General features: G+C 28.3%; 2 protein-coding genes across 2 annotated transcripts; both read left to right on the forward strand.

Annotated features, from left to right (window-relative positions):
• The first annotated feature begins 435 nt into the window (after positions 1–435).
• On the forward strand, positions 436–5,811 carry LOC105359014 (odorant receptor 49b-like). Its single transcript, XM_011495489.1, has 9 exons — positions 436–500; positions 562–661; positions 758–853; positions 2,223–2,326; positions 4,146–4,538; positions 4,804–4,903; positions 4,989–5,084; positions 5,522–5,680; positions 5,755–5,811. The coding sequence occupies exons 1-9, from the start codon at positions 436–438 to the stop codon at positions 5,809–5,811; spliced, it is 1,170 nt and encodes a 389-aa protein (XP_011493791.1).
• Positions 5,812–9,507: 3,696 nt separating this feature from the next.
• Usp5 (ubiquitin specific protease 5) lies at positions 9,508–13,920 on the forward strand. Its single transcript, XM_011507700.1, has 14 exons — positions 9,508–9,690; positions 9,926–10,035; positions 10,123–10,248; positions 10,328–10,504; positions 10,573–10,679; positions 11,018–11,542; positions 11,670–11,741; positions 11,878–12,070; positions 12,161–12,310; positions 12,390–12,571; positions 12,656–13,038; positions 13,364–13,576; positions 13,651–13,760; positions 13,826–13,920. Exons 2-14 carry the CDS (start codon positions 9,940–9,942, stop codon positions 13,892–13,894), a joined length of 2,403 nt encoding a protein of 800 aa, XP_011506002.1. The 5' UTR covers positions 9,508–9,690; positions 9,926–9,939; the 3' UTR covers positions 13,895–13,920.

Here is a 13,920-nt window from a genome sequence, read left to right on the forward strand (position 1 = left end):
AAGATAATGAAAATATGCACAAATTTTAGTAAAAAAAATAGAAACGAAACTACGGTAAGAGTATTTATAAATTAATTTTAAGAGTATGAAGACGCTGAAATTCGTAATTTCACTGACTGACTTGATTTGTTATTATAATTATTTCTACTTTTTTACAAGTTTTTATCAAAATACCATTAAAGTCCGTAAAGTTTCAAACGTTGACCAGTGGTGAAAAATATTTTAATAAAATATTTAATAGCTGACTGGTTTTATTAATTATTATGGATACGCATAAGGCACACGTGCGAAACACGTCTATTAAAAAGTTTTCGTAGAATCTTCTGCTTACGCGCGCACGCGTGTTTGCGCGTGTGTGTTTGGATATGCACACACGTATAGAAATGCGGTTTTAACTGCCTTTACTTTTAACTTTGAGGGAAACGAAGGGAAATAATGACACTTTACTTACGTTGTGGTACTGTAGCTAAGCGTATATTAAATATGAAAAGATTGTTCAAGTGAGTTAAATTCCACCGATCGCCATTCCAATATCTTTACACGCAATTTGTCTCTGTCTAGATTTTGCAAGGACATAAGCAAGATAACGGAGTCGTTTTTTATGGTCCAGTTGCTCAGCAGCACCTACAACTTGTCGATACTCTTGTACGCGATAATCACGGTAAGTAGAGCATGTCGAACTTTCCGTAGTCCTTGTTGACGTGGAAGGAGGACCTTAGGAAGGGCCCCAATTAATAAACTCACCCAACAATGCTAGGACAATCAGAACAATTTCCAGCTGCTGCCCGTCGTTGGCCTACAAACTCTCCAACTTTTCTCCTGTCACTGGATATCCGAGATCCTCAGGTCCGAAGTAAGTTCGCGCGTTATGTTTTCAATGTTTCGTGGACATTCGTTTCTTCCACCCCTTCTTCCTCACTCAATCTCTCTTCTCGCTTTCTTTGGCATTCTGCATTCATTAAAAAGATCGTCGCCAACGAGGGAGTATTTTCGAGCAAATGTTTGATCTTGCAATGTATGATCTCGAAAATCCTCGAAAATATTTTGACCCTTAGAATATAGATTACAATTTTGAGTTAACTTAATCAACAAAGCTGAAATGGACGGAGTGTATTTTTTTTTATATATTTTTGGTATGGAAATTTTTGTTATAGTAATAAATACTTAAATATAAAAAAAAAATCGGAAATTTTCGACATTTTCATCTACATAATGAATTTGTTATTGGCCATGTATTTTGTAAATCCTTCCGAAACTCATTTACCCACACATGTGAAATACTCGTGTGCCGTTTATCTGGATATGTGAACTACAATGTTTGTCACGCTGATAATTATTATTGTTAAATAATTATTAACAAGCAATGAACAATGATCATTGTAAATAGGAGAACGCCAAATTTTGCTATTTTATTTCTATACTTTTGGATCGTTTGCTTCGATGATTTAATTAATATCTTCGAGCTGTCATAGTTTCACGTAAAAATGTTAATATAATAGTTCAGTAAAATATCTATTCGAATGATATAGCGTAAGTATTATATTATTTTTACGATAAGTAATTATAATATACATTCGCATAAATAATGAGATAGGGAGAACCCATAAATGTGGATATATTTAAGTCATTTTACTTTCTTTCTATACTTGATGATGTATAATATTCTTTTGCTTATAACTTTAATTTTATAAAAATCATATAGCAATACATATTATCAAATATACAAATTTTTATTTGTCTTATATATCTTTCATGTAGTGACTTTAAAAGAAACCAACTGATTATATTAATTCAAGATGATAATAATTAGAGAGAAATGAAACGGATAACGTTGTCTGTTATAAAATTATATAGAATGCATTATTCATTTTTCTATTCAACAAAATCAGTTTTACTTACTTTTAATAATTTGTATAGCTGAGCCGACATTTATCTTTTAATACATCAACAATAATTTTACGTTATATTGCTTTTATATGCAACTTATCATTTACTATCTAATGTAATATCAACAAAAATTATATAAAAAATCAATACTTCATAAAATAAAATTGTGGACGTCATGTTTCTAAAAGAATTGTTTTCCAATCTACGTTTCATTTTTGTAATTATTCTCCGTGTATATAAATCTAGAATATAATAAAAATATGCATGAAATGATTAATCGCAATGTCTAAGTAACAATAAATGGTTAATATTGTTTTCGATTTATGATTTTGTAGAAAATTCTTGTAACTCGGGACTCGTCTACGTCACTCAACTTGCATAGAAATTCAACGCACTGGATAAAGAAAAAAAATTCAGAAGTTGATTTGCACATGGAAAAGTATGTTTAAAAAAAATATATAAATGTGGGTAAAAATATTTTTTCACGCTATTACTTTATAATAAATAGAATGATGAAAAGATCTTGATTTTATTATAATGATTAATAGGGTATAGTAAATAGCAATTCAGAAGGAAGATTAAAAAAAAGGAACATACAGATTTATGGAGCATCAATTATAATTAGGTAATAATTTATGTACGATGACTATTATTGCGACATTGATATTGCCATAAACTAATATCCATCGGCCATTTTCCATAATTAACATTTAATTTCTCGAGGTATTTACATAAGAATTATGTAAGTAGATTTCGAAAAACTTAGATCTCGGTGTTGTTTACGTTAGCACGTATGGACGTTTTCGAATAGAGAATTCGCTTTTTAGATTATTAATTATAATGTCTCAACGACTCAAGCCACTCTCGCCCACAAACATCCACAAATAATAATCAAGCGAGAAGGCAAAACATTGTAATCGGAGATTGAATTGCTTATTCAATTCCATAAGATTTTATCAATCGCTAAGAGAATATTTACATTTTATATATTATATTCTGTAATTTTTTCATTCTAGATACAACATGAATGACAAATTGAGTGACAACAAACCCTTAAATTTCCATCGAGAATGTTGTTTTAATATATTCTTATTAAAAATTAATGGTTTATACCCAATTGATGGATTTTTTGGAAATTGTTTCTTCAATGTCATCTTGGTAATTCTGGTAAACATATCTCATCTTTTTATAATAACAATGGATGCAGTTGATGTAGTGTACGATACGCAAATTGGGATAATAGATATTGAAGTAATAGCTGGTTGCATTGGATTATCAGGCTTATATGTGCGATTTGTCATATTTTGCTATAGAAGGGCAGAAGTTTTCGCATTATTTAAAGAATCGGAGAAACTTTGGAATCAATTGAAGGAATCTGAAAAATGTATAGTAAGGTATGATAATAAACTTAATGGTCTTTTATCAAAATTAAATTCAGGATTTTTACTTATAATGTTTCTCTTTCTGATAAACTGAACAATCGAACATTAGAAACTATAAATAATAAACTAAGGCGAAGATGATGTTGATATTTTTCTCAGATTTCTTGAATTTAAAGATTCGTGATGTATTTTTTGTCATTTATTGTCTACTTTGGTGTCGGCTCGGTCAGGATAACGAAAATTTCGTCTCGACAACCCAACTAAAAGCGCTGCTAATAGCGAAAGCGCTTTTTTTTTCTTTTTTTTCTTTTCTTTTTTTTTTTTTACAAACGCATCGTTACTGCCATTTGACAGTTTTGACAACACTTTTCCCTTTCCCGAGTTGGTAACCGAGAGGCGTCAATGAAAGATTGACCATTACATGGTGATGTAATGGACCTGACTTTACGAATCTTGTAATAAATAATTGATTTTATATAACTCGATTGACACGATGATTTTATGTTTATCATTAATTTTTAATTTCTGTGCGATCGCGCGTAGAAACGCGGGCTTATGTTATTCAAATGATTTGTCATGAAATGTTATAAATATTATTTCTTCTTTCAAAGTAGCCTTTTTAATATATATAAACTCCGTTATATTATGTTAAGATATAAACTTTTAACCTTTTGTCACAGAGAAATCTGATATTATAAACAAATTCAGACAGCTTTCAGAGCTAATCGTGTACTTTCTGCGTAATATTAGAAATCAATTGTTATAGACATATTTTATGATTGAAATAGATAAAAAAAAAAAAAAAAAAAACACACACACACACACAAGTGTCCTTCGTTATACTAATTTGAACAAATTGTTTTTCATCACATTTAGCAAGTACATGCGCTTCATGAAGACATTAACTCGCATATATTTGATCAGCTATATACTTGCTTTATTAATGTACGTTGCAACAAACATAATGCTTGCGTCAAGTATTTCGATAAATGGAATTCCTCACAAGCATTTAATGTTTGGCAAAACTGTATACGTAAGAAAACCCTTTTTTGAAATTATATCGGTGTTGGAAATATTATCTGCTGGTGTTATGACAACAAGTTCAGGATACGACATGGCAGCGCCATTTATAATTACAATGGCTGCCGGATACTTCAAAACACTCTTCTATCGATACGAAAATGCTCAAAAGCAACACTCCTTTAACAACGATGACCAAATGTTTAAAGATATCATAGCATGTATAATCTATCATCAAAAGATCGATAGGTACGTTGCAGATAATTTTGGATTAATAATTTTCTATGATTTACGCATGCCCGAGCGACATAATTGTTTAAACATAATTAATGGCGTTAATTTTGGTCATATGCTATTATTCAATTCTACATGTTATGTATTATATTACGATGTTTGTCATTTTTACAGATGATGGATTGCACGTTTAAACATCTAAAATTTGTTTTTAAAATACATTTTATTCTATTGAAATTTATCCATATGTTATTTAAGCAATATAACTTTTCTTCTTCAGATTCTGTACAAATATCAACAAATTTACGAAATCACTATTCCTTATACAATTGATAAGTAGTACGTACAACTTGTCGATCCTCCTTTTGGTAGTAATTTTGGTATGTATTTCAAATATTTATTACAAACAATGCACATTGAATAAATATTTCTCTTTTCTTTTCTTTTTTCTCTTACCTAAAACAGAATCCGAAAGAAGATTTAAAAAATGGACCCATAATTATTGTGCAAGCCTTGCAATTTTTTTTATGTCACTGGACATCGGATGTTCTTTTGTCCGAGGTAAGTCCTTAAAATTATGCTTACATAGGATGTTAAAGCAAGATTACTCGAGATATTCTATAAAAATATCAATAGACTGACAATTTTTTTTTTTTTTTTTTTACGAATAAATGCAAGATCGTTGGTAATCTTTATACAGCCACCATTGCATTTTTAATATTATCTCTTTGACAATTACCGTTCAACTTACTGACTACTCTTTAATAGATCGTACGAATTCTTAGACTAAAACGAAAGAAAAATAAATTGTTTCTATTTATAAAAATATATATTAAATAAATAAGCTTAATAAATGAAAAAAAACTCAAAAAAAAAACAAAAAACAAAAAAAAAAAAAAGAATGAAAGAAAGACGAATTTGCTTTAAAGACTTTACATACCAATTTAAGTTTGTTTTAATGTTGAATTTAATTAATTATAATTATAATTATAATGTAGAGTTTAGATATACGGAAATCTGTATACATGATACCATCGGTTAATCGGAAAGATACGAAATTATCAAAATTAATACAAATATTGCTAATGAAGTTGCAAAATCCTGTACAATTGACAGCGGGAGGATTTATCAACCTATCGGTGGAGTGTTTTGGAAATGTACGTCCTTTATCACGATATTTTAATAGTTTAATATCGTTCGTTGTATAATGAGAGGAAATAATTACTTTCAGATGATGTCAAGTGTCGTGTCCTTTTTTTTAGTAATTCACAGTTTTACAAACCATTGATGCCTTTAGCAAAATATATTGTATGTTATAAATGAATTTAGTAAACAATAAATAATTAATTATTTACGTAGTGCAATCTATGTGATAATTATTGATGATAATTTTATGGAAAAATTATCATTTGTAATTTAATAATAAATTTTGAGTATTCAAAGATACGACTAAGCAATGAAAATCATTTAAAAATTGCATATTCTAATGTATTAGTAACGATAATAAAAGCATTATTTTCTTGTTAGGTAAATTCGTATAACGAAAAGTAAAATCCGATATTTTTCGTATTATCGTACCATCTCGAATACACATTTAATCCATGTGCACTTTCACCGTAAGTACATAAATATAGTCAACGACAAATTTATAGAAATAATAACTAATAACATAACTAAAAGTTCATCTTACATGTGGTACTTTGTATTCTGTAATATTCAATTGAAAATTAATAACTCGGAGAATAAGTGCAGGTATCTTCAGAATTGAATGTTGATTTGAATATTTATATTTGGATTACTTTCGGAGTCACGACGTACACAAAGCAAACCCATACAAATGTCTATAATTAGAAAATGTACAGAATATTTTTAATCCTATATATATATATTTTTTTAAAAGATTCCATAATGCTTTATATTAATTGTAGTTTTATCGGAATTTGTAGATTCAGAAATTCAAATTTCAAGTATTTTCTAATTGTGTAAGCTTTTTTTTTTCTTTTTTTTTTTTTAAATTTTTCATTCGCTACGATATAAGGATTGCAAAGTTTGTATTTCATCGGAGTCCCGCCTTAATTTGATAATTATTTTTTCGAAAATTCAATAATATACATTTACATCAAGTCACTATTCGTAAGAGGTAACCCTATAATTAATATGTTACTTCCTAATTAATAAAGTAATAATAATTCGTAATTGTATTAATATTCAATATTGCAATAAAAAAATTAAATAACACTCATATATACACAAAATTAACGATAACAAATACTATACGCGAACTGAGTGCATAAAGACTGAAACATTTGAAAATATTAATAGCATTTCTTACTTTACCCAATAATATTCGTTCGTCATATCATCACTGCCATAGAGCTCGTCAAGAAGCATTGATTGAAGAAATTTCTTACTTAATAGTACCATGGATAAGCAAATGTACGATTAATCAGATCTGAACATATTAGAAACAGCATATTGTAGTAAAAAATATATTAACCCTTAGACAGTTAGTATTCAAATTCATGAAATTCCTTTTAAAAATTTTACAATCAGAGGAGACTGAAATTTTTATTGAAAAGTTTGGTTTATCTAAAAATATCATACGGAAAAGCATCATTTTTATTTCTATTACGAGAATATTGAAGCAGATATTTTTATATTGTTTATAATTATTATACAAAAAAAAAAAAAAAAAAAAAAAAAAAAATTTTCGTTCTTTTCATAATTGTAATGACTATTTTCAGTATGTTACTCTTGTAAGTATATAGACACATTCGTAAATTAAAAGCAAAAAGGGAAATTGTCGAAGAACGCTTTTAAAGTGCAGATATATTTGAATTTGATATTTAATGTATATTACTAATATTATAATATCACCTATACTTACCCATTCAAAAATGTCGAATTAGTAGTGGACTGATACTCAATTTTGGCATTTTAACATCTGTAAGACACGAGTCACTTTCAACACAATGAATTAAACAACATTTTTAATATTGCTCTAATTAATTACATCATCAACGTCTATCTACGAATCACTAATACATGCTCAACGATTAATACAATAATCTTTAATTTAAGCTTACGTTATTACTTATTTATTATGTTATTTATAATAATATTTTTAAATATCGAAATTATTGATATAGAGTTTGATACGAATGGGAGTGTGACAAAGTGAAAAATTACGTATATTCGATATACATGAGTGCTTTATTCATCTCGATTTACAATCCAAATGAATTTACACAACATTATTTAAGTTTAAATTATTAAAATATTACTTTATTTCAGTATTTTATAAGCATATATTAATTACATCATTACATATTGCATGCAAAACAGAACATGTGCTGGTAAGCATCAAAAGACCGTGTCACATTGATTTATATATTTTATCTTTTCAATTGTAAAATGTTGAACATGAGTCTTAATTTTTCAATAAATGCTGTTATTTGACATTTTTTGACTATTAATAATTAAAGCAGCCATATTTGTATTTGAAATGAATGTGTGCAAAATGTGTTCGCGTGTAGGACAGATAAACGAAATTGGCAATCCATTTTTCCGTTTATTATGTCTGTCTTTAGACTGCGCCTGCGACTTTGAATATACGCGATCTTCATCCTTCCGATCAGTCAATATCCTTTAATAAATTTAATTCTAAATGGCAAAAGGTAATGTTATAGCTTGGCTTTGATAATTAAACAAATTTTCACTGTCTGTGTATATTGAATATAATGTAAAAATCACATTAATTACTGTGATATAGCAATTTAATTAAACATTTTATCTAAATAATATATTAAAGTTTTAATGCAATAAATAAACGTGCTTCGACAATTTTATATCTAAATTGATTATTGAGTTTGCTTAATAATCTAGAGAATTATATTACAATACACAATTACATTGGTGGAGAACGAGTGAGAAGGTAATGATTACACGAGATAAGGTTCGCACAATAAAATTTATTTTTATTAGAAACATTTTATTAAGCTTCAAATGTCAAAAATGTTACACACTCTCTAAATTAGAATGAGCGTCATTTCATTAAAAGAAATTGAAATTTCTTATTCGAGCACAGCAATAATAATATAACACGTAAAGCTTATCCCCCCACCCCCCACCCCCGCCAGTAATATTTTTTGCGGAAACAATTTATGAACCAAAATCTATCGGACTTATAGCAAAGAATATTTATTAAGAATATAAAACAATCTTATATAGCTTGTGAATAATAGAACATTTTGTATTTTGTGTTAAATAATTTATTGACGAGTACTAGTGCCTTTAGTTTTAAATTTTAATTTTAAAATCCAAAACGTATGAATGATGTACCGCTATCCTTATACATCCTAATACGCTAGCGTATTCCTTTTTTTTTTCTTGCTTTTTCTTCTTACCAAGACTTTGTTTAGCGATATTGGATGCATTGGACATTGGATACATGTTGCCATCTTCGTCGTTCGTTACATTAGTTAGAATACATTCTTAATAATAAAATTAATTTTTTTTAATTATTTAAAATTTAAACTGCTTAGACTTTGCTGCTTCATATAAAATTATGCGGTTTTATGAATAATTTATTTGCGCATGCGCACAATGTATAGCACCTCTAGGGATCTGGACGGCATTCAATTTTCTATTAATATTATTGAAACTTATAAATATTTTCTATATTTAACAACGTGACAATTTTAGTTGAGCTATGAGTAAATTTTTTTAACTTTCAATGAGTACAATCGATGGCAGTTTTAACATTCATCGGCATTGCAAATTTGTAACTAGGAGATCTTCTATTGTAATTTTATTTAAAAAATAAATGTATGGAATTTTAATGCAACAATATCGTTAAATTGGATAAATTAGGATTCGTTAATTTGTTATGAATTTGTTATGAAATTTGCACCTTCGTCGATACGACGAAACGCTTTAGAAACTATCGGGTTGAATCTTATTTCATCGATAAAGAACAGTTGCTCCTTATTCTTTCATTTACAAACTTTCAGCGGCTGCGGTAGAATAACTATGGTGTGAAATGGAAATTCGCCAACAACTGTTTTTCATGAGTGTTGGTAGCCTTTTTTATTAGTAACCTTCGTTAATTTTGAGTATTGATTATCCTTACTCCATTTGAAATTAGCAAATCGCTGAGTCAGTATAGGTTAGTGCAACTAATAATTATAACGGTTTGAAAATTATTTTAAATTAAAGAATTAGTATTTTTCTTCTATATATATTCTGTACTTTTTTAATTTATTAATTTGGTACTTATAGCTTGCATTATCATTTGTTATTATGTTGTTGGATTAATTTTTAAATTAGGTTAAGTGTTTAAACTGAGAGACAATGTGTATAGTGTGAACATGTTCTCATTTTCCTAAAAATTCCATTTTTAGTTGCACATCATAAAATGGAAGAATTATTGAAGCACTTACCAAAAATTAAAATACCTGGGCCTAATAATAAAATTTACAAAGATGAATGTGTTTTTTCTTTTGATACTTTGGTAAATATGTTTTAAAAATGATCGTTGATATTAATTTTAAAATAATTATCCCATAATAATTTTGATATTACATTCTTACTCTTTTAGCTTTCCCCATCAGGTTTGTACGTAAGTTTAACAAGTTTCTTAGGATTTGGAGTTGATCATGTACTTAAATACTTTGAGTGTACTGGAAATGCAGTATTTTTACATATTAAGGCTATAAAACATGAAGTTAGTGGTAAAATTTTTATTTCTATACATTTTAGTTGTTAAGAAGTTGTAAGAGGAAAATATTTTTAACATTATATAGGTAAAAGTAGATAAATCGGAAGATGGTCCTGATAAGAAAATTACACGTTTAGCTATTGGAACACCAGGTGGTTTTAACCCAGATGCACAAAAATATATTTATGAAGAACAGTATCAAATAGTAATATTGCCAGATTATACAACTTATTCGTATCCTAATGATGATTTACCTCAAAAAGTACGAGTTTACTTTTGTAATTACATATTGATGTAATTCAGAAATTATTATTTGTGTTTTTGCAATAGGTCAAAGACTCGGTTCAGGCAATATTAGAAGCAGAATCCGCTTTAAAAATTGCAGAGAAAGAAGCGTTAAGTAATACATGGGATGGAGAGGCAAGAAGTATAACAAAGTGCGTTTATTTAATTTTCTACTTTACTATTATAGAAAATGTAATAATATAACCTTATTTCATTCTTAATAATAAGAACATTTTGTGCAGAATGATGCAATTATTACAATTTTACACTTTTAATAGAATCTTATTTGTAATATTATATTAGGCACAAATTTATTAAAAATATATCTAATCCATAGTTTTCTAATTTTGCCCAGATGTATATAAAAAATATTATTGAATGCAAATATTGCTGCAATTTTATACATCTTTCTTTTATTATATTTAATTTATTTCAAAATCAATTATAAATATTAACAGTATGAATAAATAGTATATATTATTTTTAATAGGCATATAGATCTTCCGCAATTAAATAATGGAAAAAAAATACCACCGAGCGGTTGGAAGTGCGAAAAGTGTGATCTTACAACAAATTTATGGTTAAATTTAACAGATGGCTCAATTTTATGCGGAAGAAAGTTTTATGATGGAACTGGTGGCAATGATCACGCTGTAGCTCACTTCCAAAATACTGGATACCCATTGACTGTAAAATTGGGTACTATAGCTAGAGACGGAAAAGCCGACATTTACTCATACGATGAGGATGATATGGTAGAGGATCCTAATTTAGCAGCCCATTTAGCCCATTGGGGTATTAATTTTGATCACATGGAGAAAACAGAAAAATCTATGATTGAGCTGGAATTGGAACTCAATCAAAAGTTTGGGGAATGGATTGCAATGCAAGAAGGAACCAATAAATTGACACCTATTTATGGTCCTGGTTACACAGGACTTATAAATTTAGGAAACTCTTGTTATATGAATAGTGTTATGCAAATGTGCTTTATAATTCCAGACTTTATCGAACGGTTTGTATAATTTAATTTTATTAATACACTGTATCGGGAAGTTCCCTTAATACGATTTAATATAATTACAGTACACTTAATTACAAATTGTTATTTCACTTGATTTAACTTTTTACACTGATTTTAGGTTTGTTAATAAGGCTGAAGACATTTTTCGTCAAAATATAAATGATCCTGCCAATGATTTTAGCGTTCAAATGTACGTTTAATAATATTTATATTTTTATTTAATTACAATTATATGTATAATTTTTGTTTAGTAATTATTAATTATATTTATCTTTTAATTAATCAGAATGATACATTAAAATATGAATTTTTTAAAATCTTTTTAGGGCAAAATTAGGTTTAGGTTTACTTTCTGGAAAATATTCACAACAACCAAAATCTAAAGTAGATGCTGACGATTCTCAAGGAATATCTCCAAGGATGTTCAAAAACTTAATAAGACGTGGTCATCCCGGTTTCATGTCCAATCGACAACAGGATGCACAAGAATTTATCTTGCATTTAATTAATATTTTAGATGTAATTACATTAATTTACTTTACATTAGTGGTGGATATAATTATTATATTAAATATTTATAAATGGAAAATAATTTCATCTATATTTTAGAGAAATAGTCAGGGTCAAACCAATCCCGCAGACTGCTTTAAATTTAAAGTTGAAGAACGTTATCAGTGCAGCTCTGGTAAAGTAAAGTACACTTACAGGCCAGAGTATTTACTACCGTTAACAATACCAATGGATATGGTAATTAATAAGGTACATAAATAGTAAAATAAATGGTGCCACATACATTTTTATGCTACAAAGATGTTACTAACATATTTTAATTATACAGGAGGAAGTTGATGCTTATGAAGCTGAAAAAAATAAATCCGAGGAAGGCAAAGCCAAATTAGATCCAAACCATGTTGTGAGACCACGAATAAAATTATCTTCTTGCTTAGAAACGCTTGCAAAAGTTGAAACTGTTGAACAGTTTTACAGTTCAGCTTTAAATGATAAAACAACTGCCACTAAGTATTTATGTTGTACTACTAATTAGCAATATTATGAAATTTGATTAAAGGTTAGAAATATTAATGAATTGTTTTAATCTAACAGGATTACGAGGTTGGCTTCGTTTCCCGATTTTCTTCTAATTCATTTAAAAAAATTTACCGTCAAGGAAGATTGGACGCCTGTCAAATTAGATGTTGCTATTGAAATGCCAGATCTGTTAGATTTAAAACTGTTACGTGGATATGGTTTACAACCAAGTGAAGAACTACTACCAGAAACCACTTCTGCTCCGCTTCCCGTTGTTTACGATCAAGCTCTTCTGAGTCAATTAGCAGAAATTGGTTTTCCTATTGAAGCTTGTAAAAGAGCGTTGTATTTTACGGAAAACCGTGGGTTAGAACCTGCTACGCAATGGTTAATGGAACATATCTCTGATCCTGAGTTTACATTACCTTTCGTTCCGCCCGGAATGGATGCAAAAACAGGTAAAATAATACATGTTGAATCGATTATAAATTAATTTTTATTGGAAATTTTTAAATTCTTATATAAACAAATCTATTTAATACATTTATTTGGTTTAGAGAATTTAAAACTGGTTTTTGATGATTTTCTAACACTTTAAATTAGATTTTAAAATTCGATAATACATTCAATATTTCAACTAACGAGCAAAAAAAAATTAAATCATTACTTCGAGGCTTGAATTTCAAAATACACCAAAACTTGAAAATATTACAAAGAATTTATTAAAAAAATTGTTTTTCGTACGGTAATTTACAACTTCATTTAGAATATGTATTTGGTTAGATTCTAGTGATTTTGTGCCAAATCAGGAAGCTTTAGAAATGGTAATGAGTATGGGTTTTACCAAAGAGCAATCGACCAAGGCCTTAAAAGCAACGAACAATAATTTGGAACGCGCAGCTGATTGGGTGTATAGTCATATAGCTGAGCTCGATACATTGGAAATGGAAGTTGATGCACAACCTGCAAAGCCTCAATACAAAGATGGAAATGACAGTAAGTTTGAAAATTTAACAATCCCGTTTTAAATAAGATTATATAATAAAATAATTTTTCTTCTTATAAACTAGAATATAAATTGGTGGGCTTTATTTCTCATATGGGTACATCGACAATGGTTGGACATTATGTATGTCATTTACTGAAAGATAGTCAGTGGATAATTTTTAATGATGAAAAAGTAAGTAAACTAAGAAATATTTGTCATTAATATAATTAATCAATAATAACTTTTTGTTTTTAAAGGTTTATTTATCGGAAAAACCACGAAAAGAATTAGGATATGTTTATTTATATCAGCGTTTGGATAAGTAGTCATAGTTTTATATAATACTTGTTTT

The sequence above is a fragment of the Ceratosolen solmsi genome, unplaced genomic scaffold, assembly GCF_000503995.2.
Source record: "Ceratosolen solmsi marchali unplaced genomic scaffold, CerSol_1.0 scaffold1, whole genome shotgun sequence".
NCBI lineage: Eukaryota > Metazoa > Arthropoda > Insecta > Hymenoptera > Agaonidae > Ceratosolen > Ceratosolen solmsi.

Excerpts from the sequence above, each read along its gene's own strand:
- LOC105359014 (XM_011495489.1), top strand. The coding sequence starts at position 436 with ATGACACTTTACTTACGTTGTGGTACTGTAGCTAAGCGTATATTAAAT. Across the intron at positions 854-2,222 it reads CCGAGATCCTCAGGTCCGAA|AAAATTCTTGTAACTCGGGA; the intron begins GTAAGTTCGCGC and ends ATGATTTTGTAG. Across the intron at positions 4,539-4,803 it reads TATCATCAAAAGATCGATAG|ATTCTGTACAAATATCAACA; the intron begins GTACGTTGCAGA and ends TTTCTTCTTCAG.
- Usp5 (XM_011507700.1), top strand. The coding sequence starts at position 9,940 with ATGGAAGAATTATTGAAGCACTTACCAAAAATTAAAATACCTGGGCCT. Across the intron at positions 10,036-10,122 it reads TTTTTTCTTTTGATACTTTG|CTTTCCCCATCAGGTTTGTA; the intron begins GTAAATATGTTT and ends TTACTCTTTTAG. Across the intron at positions 10,680-11,017 it reads GAGGCAAGAAGTATAACAAA|GCATATAGATCTTCCGCAAT; the intron begins GTGCGTTTATTT and ends TATTTTTAATAG.